The 13,371-nt window shown below is 41.7% G+C and overlaps 1 protein-coding gene across 1 annotated transcript in view; it reads right to left on the bottom strand.

The window, feature by feature from the left end:
• EPB41L5 (erythrocyte membrane protein band 4.1 like 5) overlaps window positions 1–13,371 on the bottom strand; it is a gene marked incomplete in the record, with an annotated part of 2,576,260 nt that overhangs the window by 308,243 nt on the left and 2,254,646 nt on the right. The window contains 1 exon segment of the mRNA XM_044060661.1: window positions 10,957–11,034. Within this exon segment, the coding sequence (XP_043916596.1) occupies window positions 10,957–11,034 (78 nt within the window).

Below are 13,371 nucleotides of genomic sequence, written 5' to 3' on the forward strand. Positions count from 1 at the left end.
AAGTCTCTGTTGCTTGAGAAGATTATTATTGACAGCCTGTGTGAATGTAGGTGTGTGATTTTGTGTTTCTGTGTGTGTATTTTGGTGGTGTAGGTTTTGAGGGACTATGTGATGAGTGTGGTGTGGTGCAAGTGTTTACCTTCTCCTACTGACTGTCTTGTCCAGTCTTGGGTGAAGAGAGCTTTGCTTCCAGTTTGGCTATACCAGTGCATCTCTCACAGGTTGTAATGTTGGGTGGTAGGAGGAGAGGGTTGTCTGTGTACATGAGGCAATTACTGCATTGCCCCAAGATGCCCAGATTCATCAGGTAGACAGGAAAAAACACCAGGAGCTGACACTTAGACATGCCTGGATAGGTGCTTATATATTAAGTACTAAAAATTGTTTTCCTCTAGACAAGTAAGGAAAGTTGAGTGCTGTAGTAATTTGCAGCTTATTTAGTGCTTACAATGAGTTCTGAACAAGTGCTGACCTCAAAGAAACAGATTTTAGTGCTAAAACAACAAAACTGGCTAGTTCTAAGGGAAAATTTGAAGAGCACACTTTATGGTGCCGGGCATAGTTTAACCCTAGCTAAGCGGCGATGCATAAAGTGTAAACAGTAGCAAATGAGCAAACTGATTTAAACAAATTAACCAATAAAAAGCTAAAAACTGAGCCCCATTCCAGCGTTCTAGCAATCTTCGATCGGACTAGTTCTAACTAGGGTGCAGGGGAGCCTTCTCCAAAAAAAAGATGGTCTGGATTAGTGCTCAAGTTATACAAACAAGGCTCGATTCAGCATGTCTGAATTTAGTCTATGCTATAGCAATACAAGGCATACCAATTTCAGAAACAGTTCAAATAAGCAGTCACAATAAGCCTTTAACCAGAAACTCCCAGCTCAGAAGGGCAGAATCTACCCTCTCCTCCCAAAAGAGTGCAGACCACACCTTCTTAATGTAAAATAACTGGCCCAAAGCCCAAGTGCTTAAACCAGAACTAATGTACTTTTAGAATAAGACACTAAGCCTTCAATCAGCAACTCCCAACTTAGGATGTAAGCTACCTGCCCTGCCACAACAGTGCAGACCACAAACCTTCTTAATGTAAAACAACTGGTCTGAACCCAAAGTGCTTCAACCAAAGGCTTAGAAGTAGAAGTTATGTACTTACCATAACGTTCCATGTGAGTTGTTCATCTCGCCTGTATTCTCACTGACGGGTTCAGAGCCGATCCTCGGCTCCGACACGGTTGATAGCAAAGCTCAGGGTTTGCCAGTAGCTCGAGACCAAGCCCCTTATCCCACAATGCACTGCTGGAATTACCTCAGATCTTGTTTTCTGCGAGTAACAGTATTTACATATATATATATATATATATATATATATATATATATATATATATATATATATATATATATATACATACACACAAACGTATACATACCCTTTTATGTATTTATACCAAGAACACTTCCCAAAGGGGAAGAAGAAATATTGAATAACCAGGATGGTACTAGCCTCTAAGTCAACAGTCAGCCAGGAGGGGAAAGGAGGGAGGGACGTGAGAATAAAGACGAGATAAACAACTCACATGGAACGTTATGGTAAGTACATAAATTCTATATGTGAAGTTGTTAAATCTCGCTGTTTATTCTCACTGATGGGTAGCGTCCCTAGCACCCTGAATCCTGGGTGGCTCATGGGAGTATGTTCTTCAGTACCGTAGAACCAAAGGAAGACCTGTCCCTTGAAGCCTTATCCACTTTGTAATGGGTGATAAAATTATGAGGCTTAGACCAAGTGGCTGCAGCGCAAATACTGTCAAGGGGCAATTTAGCTTGAAAAGCAGAAGACAGAGACAGCTCTGGTAGAATGAGCCTTAGGTTTGTGTTAATGGCATGCTAGCATTTTCATAATCAAAGGATATGCAATCGGATAACCATTTAGATAAGGTTGTTTTAGCCACTGGATTGCCTTTACAGAAAGTTGATCTGATTTTCTAATATCCTTAGTTCTCTCAAGATAAAATCTGAGCTGTCTGTGAACATTAAGTTTGTGCAGCATGTATTCCAATTTGTTAGAGTGGTTGGGAAAAAAGACTGGCAGCTCAATGACCTGATTGATATTTGATTCAGAACAGACTTTAGGTAAAAATGAGGGGTTTGTTCTGAGAGATACACTATCAGCATGAAAAATCATGTAAGGTGGACTGATAGATAATGCTTGAAGTTCTGACACTCTGCGGGCAGAAGTAATGGCCACAAGAAATATTGTTTTCCAGGATAAAAATTTGAGATCACAAGAAGATGCTGGCTCAAAAGGAGGAAGAATAATTTGAGACAGCATAAGGTTTAAATTCCAGGGAGAATAGGGAATTTTGATCGGAGGTCTCATATGAAGAACGCCTTTAAGAAAAGTCTTAGATAATTTAAGGCCCATAACATTTGAGCCACCAAAACCAAGGTGAAAATTTGAGATGGCATCTAACTGAACTGTAACTGTAGCAGCTGCTGCTCCTTCCTTAAAAAATTTTGTCAAAAATTCTAAAATAGAAAATAGCGGAGCTTGGAAAGGGTCAATGTCTTGTGTGTTGGGCCAAATTGAAAACCTTTTCCATTTACTGCCATATAATTTCCTGGTAGATGGCTTGTGAGAAGACAAGAGAATTTGTCTTGTATCTTCTGAAACTGAATGAAGCCTGGCAATTAGGGGAAGTGGATTAGCCAAGCAGTCAGTTTCAGGGACTGCAGGGAAGGATGAAGGTCCCCTGATGGGTGTGTCAGAAGGTCCAGAACTGGATCCAGGATCCATGGACCTTCCAACAGATGATGGTGGAGAAACGGAAACCAAATCTGTCAAGGCCAGTAGGAGGCTATGAGTATAACAGTCCTTCCCAGCAATTTTGCTTTCTGTAAAAATCTCGGTATTAATGGGAAGGGTGGAAATGCATCAAGGAGACCCAGGGGCCAATCGTGTAGAAGTGCATCTCTCGGGGGATGACAGGGAGGTGGTATTAGGGCAAAGTAGCTTCTGCATTTTGAATTGATGTGGCTAGCAAAAAGGTCGCAGCAAGGCTGGCCCCATTTGTGGAAAATCAACTCCGCAACCTGTTGTTTGAGAGACCACTCGTGAGGGAGCAATATCGCCCTGCTTAGCTTGTCCGCTATCACGTTGGATTTCCCCAGGATGTGCGATGCTAATAGAAAACGCTGTGATGACACAGCCCATTGCCAGATCCTGAGGGCTTCTCGACAAAGGGGGTAAGACTTGGTTCTGCTTGTTTGTTCAAGTACCAGACTACTGACATGTTGTCTGTCTGAATTGCAATAGTTCCTAGAGGAAGAGAGTCCTGAAAGTACTGCAACGTCAGATTACCGCTCTCAACTCTAGAACGTTGATGTGCAGATGTGATTCTTGATCTGTCCACGTGCTTTGGGCAGTCTTTCACTGAAAATGCCCCCCCCCCCCACACCCTATCAGGGAAGCGTCCGTGGTCACAGTGGCTACGGGGGGGGGGGGGGCAAAGGGTCTTCCAATTGTGACATGAAGAGACGTCAACCACCACTGAAGGTCTCTTCTGCAAGAATCCATGATGAGAATCATGTGGTGCATCGGTAGTTTCTGGTAAGACCACTGAGAGAAGAGGAGCCATTGAAGAATTTGCATATGCATCCTTGCGAGTGGTATAGCCAGGATTGCTGCCGCCATCAAACCCAGTAATTTCAATACCTCTGCTGCTGTAGCTTTGTTCTTTGACACTAGTAAGTTGACATTTTGGCGGAGAAGAGAGACTCTTTTGACAGGGAGACGTAGAGTGGTAGTTGAGGTATCTAATTCTGCTCCTATAAAAATGGTATGCTGCGATGGCGATAAGGCAGACTTTTTGAAGTTGATTGTAATGCCCAATTGATGGCAGAGTGTCAGAGTGTATTGTGTTGCCTGAGTCAATTGATGCCTGGTGGCAGCGGTTAGGAGCCAATTGTCTAGGTATGGAAACACCTGGAATCCTAGACGTCTCAGGTGAGCCGTGACCACTGCCATGCATTTGGTGAACACTCTGGGGGCTGTAGTGAGACCAAAGGGCAGGGCTCGAAACTGGTAATGATTGGCTCCCAGCCAGAAGCGCAGATGATCTCTGGAGCATCTGTTCATCTTTATGTGATAGTACGCGTCCTTGAGATCTATGGAGCACATCCAATCGCCTTTCCCTAGGAAGGGAAGAATGGACTGAAGCGTGACCATTCTACAAACTGGTCGAGTCTGCTGAGGTCCAAGATAGGTTTCCAGTCTCCTGTTTTCTTTGGTACCAAAAAGAATCTTGAGTAAGTTCCGAATCCAACTTGGTCTGCTGGTACTGGCTGGATGACTTTTTTCTAGCAATCTGTGGACCTCTAGGATTGCTTGTTCCCTGAGATTGGGTGGAACATCTGGGATTCTTTTTATGGGAATGGGAAGGGAAGAGAACGGAATGAAATATCCTCTGGAAATGATGCTTTGTACCCAAGTATCTGATGTTATGTTTAGCCAGGCTTCTGGGTACAAAGACAAGCGACTGCTTCCAGAGCCGAACAGTTGGGCCCCCTTTCAGGGGCGCTGGTAGGGCTGACCGGAGAACTGATCCCCGTCAACCTGTTGCTGCGGACCCCCTCTGCCGCGGGGTTGGAGTCTTCCATTATAACCTCCTCCTCTGCCTCTAGAGGGGGTTTCTCCACATGTGTCCTGAAAGGCTGCCTGTGCTTTTCAGAACCACATTTTCCCTCCCCTAGGGCCCTTGGGATAGGGCCAAGTAGGGGTCGAAAAACGGACTACAACGGCAGATAAGGTCTTGCCTTCCTGCTCACACCTGGTTAAAGCTTCCTTTACTTTGGGCCCAAACAGTGATGAGCCATCACATGGGGTATTAATAAAGGAAGACTTAAAGGGTTCCGCAAAGGAACAGAGATGCATCCAGGCTCGTCTTCGAAGATCAATGCCCGAACTAGCGGCTCTACTCGAACCATTAGCTGCATAGGATATGAGATGCATGGATGAGTTTACCACTGAGTTTAGGGTACCGAGCTGGGCACTGACTTTGTCGGCCACCCCTGCAGCTACTGTACCCTGGAGAGTATCTCCTAGCTCTTTCAGGAGATTTCTCTGAAGTCTCGTAAAGTGGGTTTAGTTCAGTGATCACAGAGAAAAAGATGCTGAACTAAACATGCTTCCCATATCTATCCATGACCCTAGAATCTCCGTTAGGGGGATGGATAGAGGTGAATGTCTCAGATACTTCCTTTTTGGTGGCTGCAGCTACCACCATGGCATCAGCAGGCACTCCCCTTTGTCAAAAATGGCTTGTCCACTGGGGAAGACATAATTTTATTGGGTTTACGAGGAACAGGTTCCATGGCCTCCAGTGACTCCCACGCCTTACGAGAAATCAGTTTTTATTTATTTATTTATTTATTTATTTCAGTTTGATTACCGGGGAAGTCCACTGGGCCAGAAAGTGCCCATTTTCAGTGGAGGCCCGGGGAGAAAAGCTCCACAAAAAAAACCCACACATTACACACAATAAGAGGTTACAAAAAGAAATTTCAAATACAGAGGTAAAAATACAAGTATGAATTCATGCAAAACAGGTATAGTAAAATAATAAATTGTCATTGTACAAGCAATGAGACAAAGTTGCAGGTTTTTACATTCAGAGCAATAGGAATCAATTGTCAAGAAATAGGCATCAGTGATTACTGGACAGTTGTGTTATATATATGCTAAGAGTTGAGAGAGAAATTGAAAGAACAGAAGGTGATGGAATAAGTTTGAGTAAGGTAAATAGAAAAGGAGAGGACGTAGTGAAGTTAGCATCAGGAGTTTAGTAGGCTCTATGGGGAAATGTATTTGTATTTCCAGTTCCATGAGCTCTTCATAAGGCGGAGACACCCAAGAAGTGGAAGGTTGAGATCCAAAAGCCTTCAAGAGCACAGACTCATCCTCAGTAGGGGTCTTGGACTGCCAATCGCCCCTCTGACTAAGGATCTCTAGTATCTCTGCAAAGGAAATATCCTCAGAGGGGGATCAAGGGGATCCTTCTGACTCATCTAAGTCAGTGTCAGATGTCAAGGACTCCTGTGGGGAGTCTAAGTGCCTCCTCTTGCACAATCTCTTCCTGGGCACCTCCTCAGTGGGGGGATCTGGGGAGGTCTCAGAAGAGTAGGGGACGCCCTGTGGGGGTACTTGAGGGTCTCTACGCTTAGAGGGACCGGTAGATGATGAAGAAGCAGACACAGGAGCTTGAAAGGAGATGGAAAGCTGAACCGATGCCGACGTCTTTGGAGACAAAACTCTCCTCATAGCATCGAAGGCACCATGGCTCTGACGAGCAGGAGTGGACAGACCCAAGAGTACCGTCCAATCCTCCCGCACTGAAACCCTGGGCTCCAAGCCCAAGGTAGGAGCCGAGTTCAACCGAGCCGAAGCCCCGAGAGGAAGAGTCGGCACCAACAAATCGGTTTGACTATCCTCCCCGGACCCGACATGAGAGCGTTGGCTCCCAGAGTCCGAGTAGATGAAGCCGATAACACCAGTGCAGGTATTGGCTCCAAGGGTTCAACAACCAAGGGTTCAGATTCCCTTGGCTCCAAGATTCCAGTACGGCTCGGAGAAGTAGACAAATCCGGCTCCATGGTCTTCGGCACCGACAACAATCTGGCAAGTCCTGGTGCCTGTAAAAGCTTCTGCACTAGCTGACCCACGTCCAAATCTGAAAGGCTGACTAAGGACTTAGCTGAATGCACCGAAGGTGCTGACTGGAGTAGAGGGGAAGAAGGAAGTTCAGAGACCAGCTCCAATACCAAGAGCTGGCTCCGAATCAAAGGTACACTCGGTTCCGATGTCTGTGGAACCGATGACCCTCCTCCTGAAATTTTTTTCCTTTTTTGCCACTTTGTCTGAAGATTTTGATTTCTGAGGATTTGGAGGACGTACTAGTACCCTCATGGCTACTCAGCATCTCGGAAAAAGATTGCTGTAGCAATCCCCTGTCTATAAGTTTCCTCCTTCTCTCCAAGAGGACTCTTGAAGAAAAGGAGTGGCAAATGCTGCAGGTGTCTTGGAGGTGTTTAGCCCCCAGACAGTAGACACATTGAATGTGTCCATCAGTGACGGACATTTTCTGCCCACAATCTGGGCATTTTTTAAATCCCGATTTTGGATGGGATCTCTCCTCCTCATCTGACATATTTAAATAAAACAAAGAATAAACTGCAAAAGGTAAAACAGTAAAGTCCTTTCACTTGTAAGGATCCACAAACAACTAAGCCCAAAACAGGCACTATCTATAACAATGTAACTAGAGATTACAAAAATAAGGCTAAAGAGGCCCACAGAAAAAAAATCCTGACTATTATAAAGATTAATAAGAGTAACTAGGGCTAAAGGCCCACACAAACGAAGAAGCCAACAAGGCACTAACTTTTAAATGATTTATAACTATTGAAACTATAGATTACATATTGAAAAGACCCAATACTAACATACACTAATTTTTTAAACAAAAAGGAGAACTTTTTAAATAAACTTGCTGTTATTTTTTTCCAAAAATGGTCCAAGCTAGCTGGATCACCAAGATCTCTCTTGCCGTGGCAAACTAGATCTGAGGTAATTCCAGCAGTGCATTGTGGGATAAGGGGCTTGGTCTCGAGCTACTGGCAAGCCTTGAGCTTTGCTATCGGCTTGAACCCATCAGTGAGAATAAATGGCGAGATTTAACAACTTCACATTAACAGTTACAATTTAATCAGGCTACTAACAAACAGTGATAAATGCAACAGAATAAATGCAATTAAGTACATTTAAAAAGAAGCAGCAAAAGCAAAATAAAGTAATAAAGTAGGAGGAAACACAAACACAGTAACAGCAGATGAATAAAGTGAAATTTTTTTATATAACAATAGAAAATGAGCAAACTGATTTAAACAAATTACCCAATTAACCAGTAAAAAAGCTCTAAACTGAGCCCTGGTCCAGCAGTCTTCAATCAGACTAAGTTCTAACTGCACACTCCTGCCACTAGGGTGCAGGGGAACCTTCTCCAAAAGAGATGGCCTGGATTAGTGCTCAAGTTATACAAACAAAACTAGATTCAAGATGCCTGAATCTAGTCTATGCTACAGCAGCCAAGGTGCACCAATTTCAGAAAGAAACAGTTCAAATAAGCACAATAAGCCTTTAACCAGAAATCCCCAGCTCAGAAGGGCAGAATCTAGCCTCTCCTCCCACAGGAGTGCAGACCACAAACTTTCTTAATGAAAAATACAGTGCTTTAACAAGAATTAATACACTTTTAGAATAACAGACACTGACCCTTCAATCAGCAATTCCCAACTTAGATGGATGTAAGCTACCTGTCCTGCGACAACAGTGCAGACCACAAACCTTAATGTAAAACAACTGGTCTGGAGCCCAAGTGCTTAAACCAAAAGGCTTAGAGCAACAGTTACAATTTAATCAGGCTACTACCAAGCAGTAATAAATGGAGCAGAATAAATGCAATTGAGTACTTTTAAAAAGAGGCAAAAGCAAAATAAATTGCAATTTTTTTTTAGTAAAGTGCAAGGAGAGAGGAAGGAGTAGAAGAAAAATTCAAGGTTAAGAGCCAAAGTGGGTTGGCCCTCTCATATGTTCTCTCTGTATTAAGTAGAGTGAACACCAGACTGAGAGGGGTGTCCCAGATCAAATTTACAGTAGGGGTGGGCAACTGCAAAGCCACCAACTGTAACACCACCACCACAAGAATAGGGTGGGGGGAGGGGGAAACAGTTTCAGTACAGATGAGAAACAGAAAACAATGCCAGAAAATATATAAAATAATTCAGTCAGGCAAAATTAAGACAATGCAGAACTCTGAAAGATTAAAAGTGCCAAGAAATATACTTATCAATCAGCGATATATTTCCAGATTGTTTGAGAATGACACTGCAGCCAGAACACCAGGAGTTTCCAACAGTGTTCAAAAAATGAATAGTCTGTTCCTTCCAGTTTCTCTGGTACAACAGAAAATTTCAGGTTTTCTGTGTGCACTCTGTCCTCTAACTCAACTGTTTTGAAAGAGCTCTTTGTGAGTAGTCTCGTACTCAACACAGCCTTTTCTTCATTTCAACCCCTGATTTTTGCTGTTTTATCAGTACATCTAAATAGCTTCCATTTTCCCAGCCTTTCGCTATTTGAGTTCATATTCTCCTTCAGTGTTTTGTTTATTTTAATCAGCTCTAGCACATTTGATTTTTTTTTTCCTCTGAAGCTGGAAGCCATTTCTTGCATCAAAGCTAAAGGTTGAACTACTTTTTGCTAAACAGCTGCAGGATTCTTCCCAGTCAGAGTTTTCTTTTCACCTTTTCTAGTTGATTTTCTTTCAGGCTTTCTAAGTTTATTCACTGTGAGCATTCAGGCAGTGTAGTTACTAGTCAGTAACTGAATTCACTAAAACTGGCAGTACTACTATCCCTTATCTCAGTTTTCACACTGGGAGAGCCAAAATTAAGTTGCTGATCAATGTGCAACTATATTGGAAGTTCCAAAGGATAATACTCTCAGAGTGTGGTCAGGATATGGGAGATTTTTTTTTTTTATTTAATTTTTTTTATTCTAGTCCCCTCTGACCATCTAGTTACCCCTCCTGACTTGTTCATTCCCATGGGGGTGTTGAGAGTCCTAGACTCCATTTGTTCCCCTAGGGGTAAGCACACCAGGAACAGTGCCATCACATATGTGGGTGACCAGGGTTTTAATTTATTCCTTCCATTTTCCCTGGACCTCCCAGTTATGTATCTGCAGACAGGACATACAGTGAGCATTTCAACTGCCAGCCACTTTTGTGAGTGACATAAGGCCGTAAAAGCCACACTGCCACTGAGGAAAATGCATATGTTGGCTGTCTGTTCTCCAGCAAGGAAATCAATAAGTGCATTCCTAGAACCCCCCCCTCCCCTGCACCAAGACTGTTAAAACTCTTAAAACAAATCCTTGGACATGTGGTCTGTAGTTAGAGCTCTGTTCCTCTATGCCATGCATCAGACTTCTGAAGTCATTACATATGGGTTTTAAAATTATGATAATATTTACATGCATCCATCCACAACCCCCTTGTTCCCATTTATTGCACATGGGGGGGGGGGGGTCAGTGTCACTTCAACATGACAATCATCTAGAGCCAAGGTTTACACCACTGGGTCGTTAGCCCTAACATGGTAGTTCTTCCACACCACACACTCATATGCACACTCACACTTGTGTCCAATTTAGAGTGTCCAATCCACTTACTGCATTTCTTTGGAATCTAGAAGGAAACCAGAACACCCAAAGGAAACCCACATGAACACACGGAAAACATTCACACTCCACACAGAAAGCACCCCAACCACAAATCAAATGAGAGGAACCTCTTGGGGTGAGGTGACAATGCTATTCGCTGTGCCACTGTGTCTCCTACATGTGATTACATGAGGAATGACATTAGATACGTCAGCTAAGGCAATGACAAGGGCTTGTGTTGTCTCACTGGGAAAAAGAAATAAATAAAACAAAAAAAAAATGAATAAATGATGTTGAGAAAATGTTTTTCCTGAACTGCTGACTAATTCATCCATCCAGCCAGGCATTTTAAATTAATTTTAATTTTAAATTAACAACCAGATCAAATGTACACATTCCAAAGCAATGCGTGCATTTCCTTGTGGCACTGCAAAGATATCTGGGATGCTTATACAGATCCTGTAATGTGATCTTTTATTATGTTTTTTAATGTTAACAGTAAGCTGAAATATAGAAGTTTACAGAAACAAAGAATATCAAAAATTAGCCTACATGCATATACAGAGTGAGAAGTGTAGATGATTAATTCATTTTATCTTGTTAAATGAGCAAATTCACCAAGACTGTGACTGGTTCAAGTTTTGCCATTTTTGCTTAAGAAAGTGAATTAAGGAGCCTTACCACTGGAGCAGGATCTGTAAAATCAATGAGATTCTCAGTAAGTGATGCAATCAGCTTATCCAGTTCCTCTGTAGTGTTCTGCATGAAAAAATATAAACAACATTAATTGCACGAATTCATAGCATTCTATGACGTTTCATCAGCAATGGCCACTCAGACATGTCTGCTACTCCTATGGAGAATTTCACTATTTGTGATGACAGGCACATTTTCAGATCACCACAAAATGAGGTCTGCCAATGGATTACAGCCACAACACACTGTGATGCAAGTCCTTATCACCACGGTGATAACAGTTATAGTAAATGTTCACAAAAAACCACAGATACACCACCAAACTACCTTCCAAGAAAATGTAAATTCCAAGTGAAAGACTTTCCATAAAAAAAAAAAAATTTATTCCAAAAGAAAAAGTTTAAAGTCTATTCAAGAAACCCATATGTTTGTATGTTTTAGACCCATTAGCTGTAACTATTACACTGAGTGGTGGATCATCAATATTTATATGCATTTTTTATACACTTTTAACCTATTATTGTTTGATGCCATCATTAACATATTGTTGATGGGATTTGAATACTCCATAACAGACTGGTTCAGTGTGTTTTTATATGCATTTTGTTAAAACTTGTATTTTTATGATTGGAACAATCTTTTTTACATTATTACACTGTTCATGAATTGCTCATTAATTATTCAATGAAGGCTTAAATCATGTATATACCTGTCTTTTATTTGGTTCTGATGAAGTCCTGAATACAGTAGGATGAAAGTGCTTAACTTTTTCATTTTGGAATAAATCATTTTTATGGAAAAAGTCATTTGCTTTGAATTTACATTTTTTGTTAGGGCTTGGACTCAGTGTAGTTCATTGGTGTATCTGTGTGTTTTTTTGAAGACCAACTATAAATGTTATCACCTTAGTGACAACGATGTGCATTACAATGTGCTGTGGCAGCAATCTGTGGGCAGACCTTGTTTTGTGGTTAACAATTAATTTTTGGTTTGCCTTACCCTTGCATTTATCTGTTCACATTTTCAGATTGCTTAATTTCATTAATTAAATTTATTTGAATATGTTTGCAAGAGTTGAGCACCAATTTTAGTCTCAACCCATGGTCAAAAATGGACCACATATACAACATAGTCAAAAGTGCAGTAATACACAAGTGACAGAAAAACTGTTCAATGTTTAGGACATGCAGTAAATCTACTGTATTACTTTATATTATGTACAGAAGTTTCAAAACATTTGAGAAAGAGTAAAATAAATTAGAGACGTGAAAAAGAGCAAAGGATCTTAGTGGCTGAGTTAAAGAATGGAAGAGAGTCAAGCAGACTTGAGCGATGTGACCTGAGGGGTAATGGGTACATTCTGCTTGTTTAATTAAATGTGGATTTAGTACAGAATGGAACTTTGAATAAGAATCTGAGTTTTTAATTTCACGTGGGTGAAACTCTCCTAGTTTAGGGGAAGAACTGAGAATGGAACTGTGTTTTAGTACCTGAGTGGTTTAAGTTCTTAGGTTGTATGTAGGGGTATGTCTTATTAGTTTAAGGTTACAGGAAGGAGAGTATGTTCGTGTAGAAGTTTGAACAGTTGTGATCCTAGGAGCAGGTCTACTCTTTGGTTACCTGGCTGCCAGTTTGCCTTTTTAGTGTTATACAGCGATGTTCATTTCTTGGAGAATGTTAATAAATCTTCATATTTTGTTTTCTAGTGTTGGAATAGATGTCAACATTTTGGTAAAGGCTGCTGATTTAAGAGGCAGGCTGAACTCGAGTTGAGGGAGTAGGATTCCTTTCCCTACTGTAGATGTGGTGCAGCATAACATAAAATGGGCTAATTTTATTTTGGATGTATTTAGTAATAATCTGCTCACTGAGGATAATGAAGTCAGACTGCAGATCTCGCTATACGGTAATTAGGGAATGGCTGGAGTGGTAAAGGACCATGCCATCTGCATTTAGGACAGGAAGATAAGATCATTAATTGCAAGTTTATTGCTGTAAATGAGAAAAAAAGGAAGCAAGAACTGATCCATTTGGGGTGCAGCAATGAAGTCACAGCAGTAGTGAGCCATGGATAAACGTCCCCTATACCTGGGGACCTTCCAGCTATATCTGTTCCAGTAAAAGCATAACGTCTTGGCATGAAATTTACTGGAAACATAAGAGAGGTAGACGTGGGTGGTATGAAGGACCATTTGTGGCAGTGTTTGCAGCATATCTGGAAAGGTCATTAAAGTGTCTGCGGAAATCATCTTCAACAAGCTGAAGGAAATACTTGAAGTGTGAGGAATGTTCCTGCCCTGGGAGGTTACTGACGACTTTCCAAAATTTCCCAATATTTTATTTCAGAGTGTTGTGGAGGCTGTATGTCTTCTAATGGCCGTTTTGCCAGAGTTCCTTAGA

Source organism: Protopterus annectens, chromosome 2.part0, assembly GCF_019279795.1.
Source record: "Protopterus annectens isolate FY-2018-M chromosome 2.part0, PAN1.0, whole genome shotgun sequence".
NCBI lineage: Eukaryota > Metazoa > Chordata > Ceratodontiformes > Protopteridae > Protopterus > Protopterus annectens.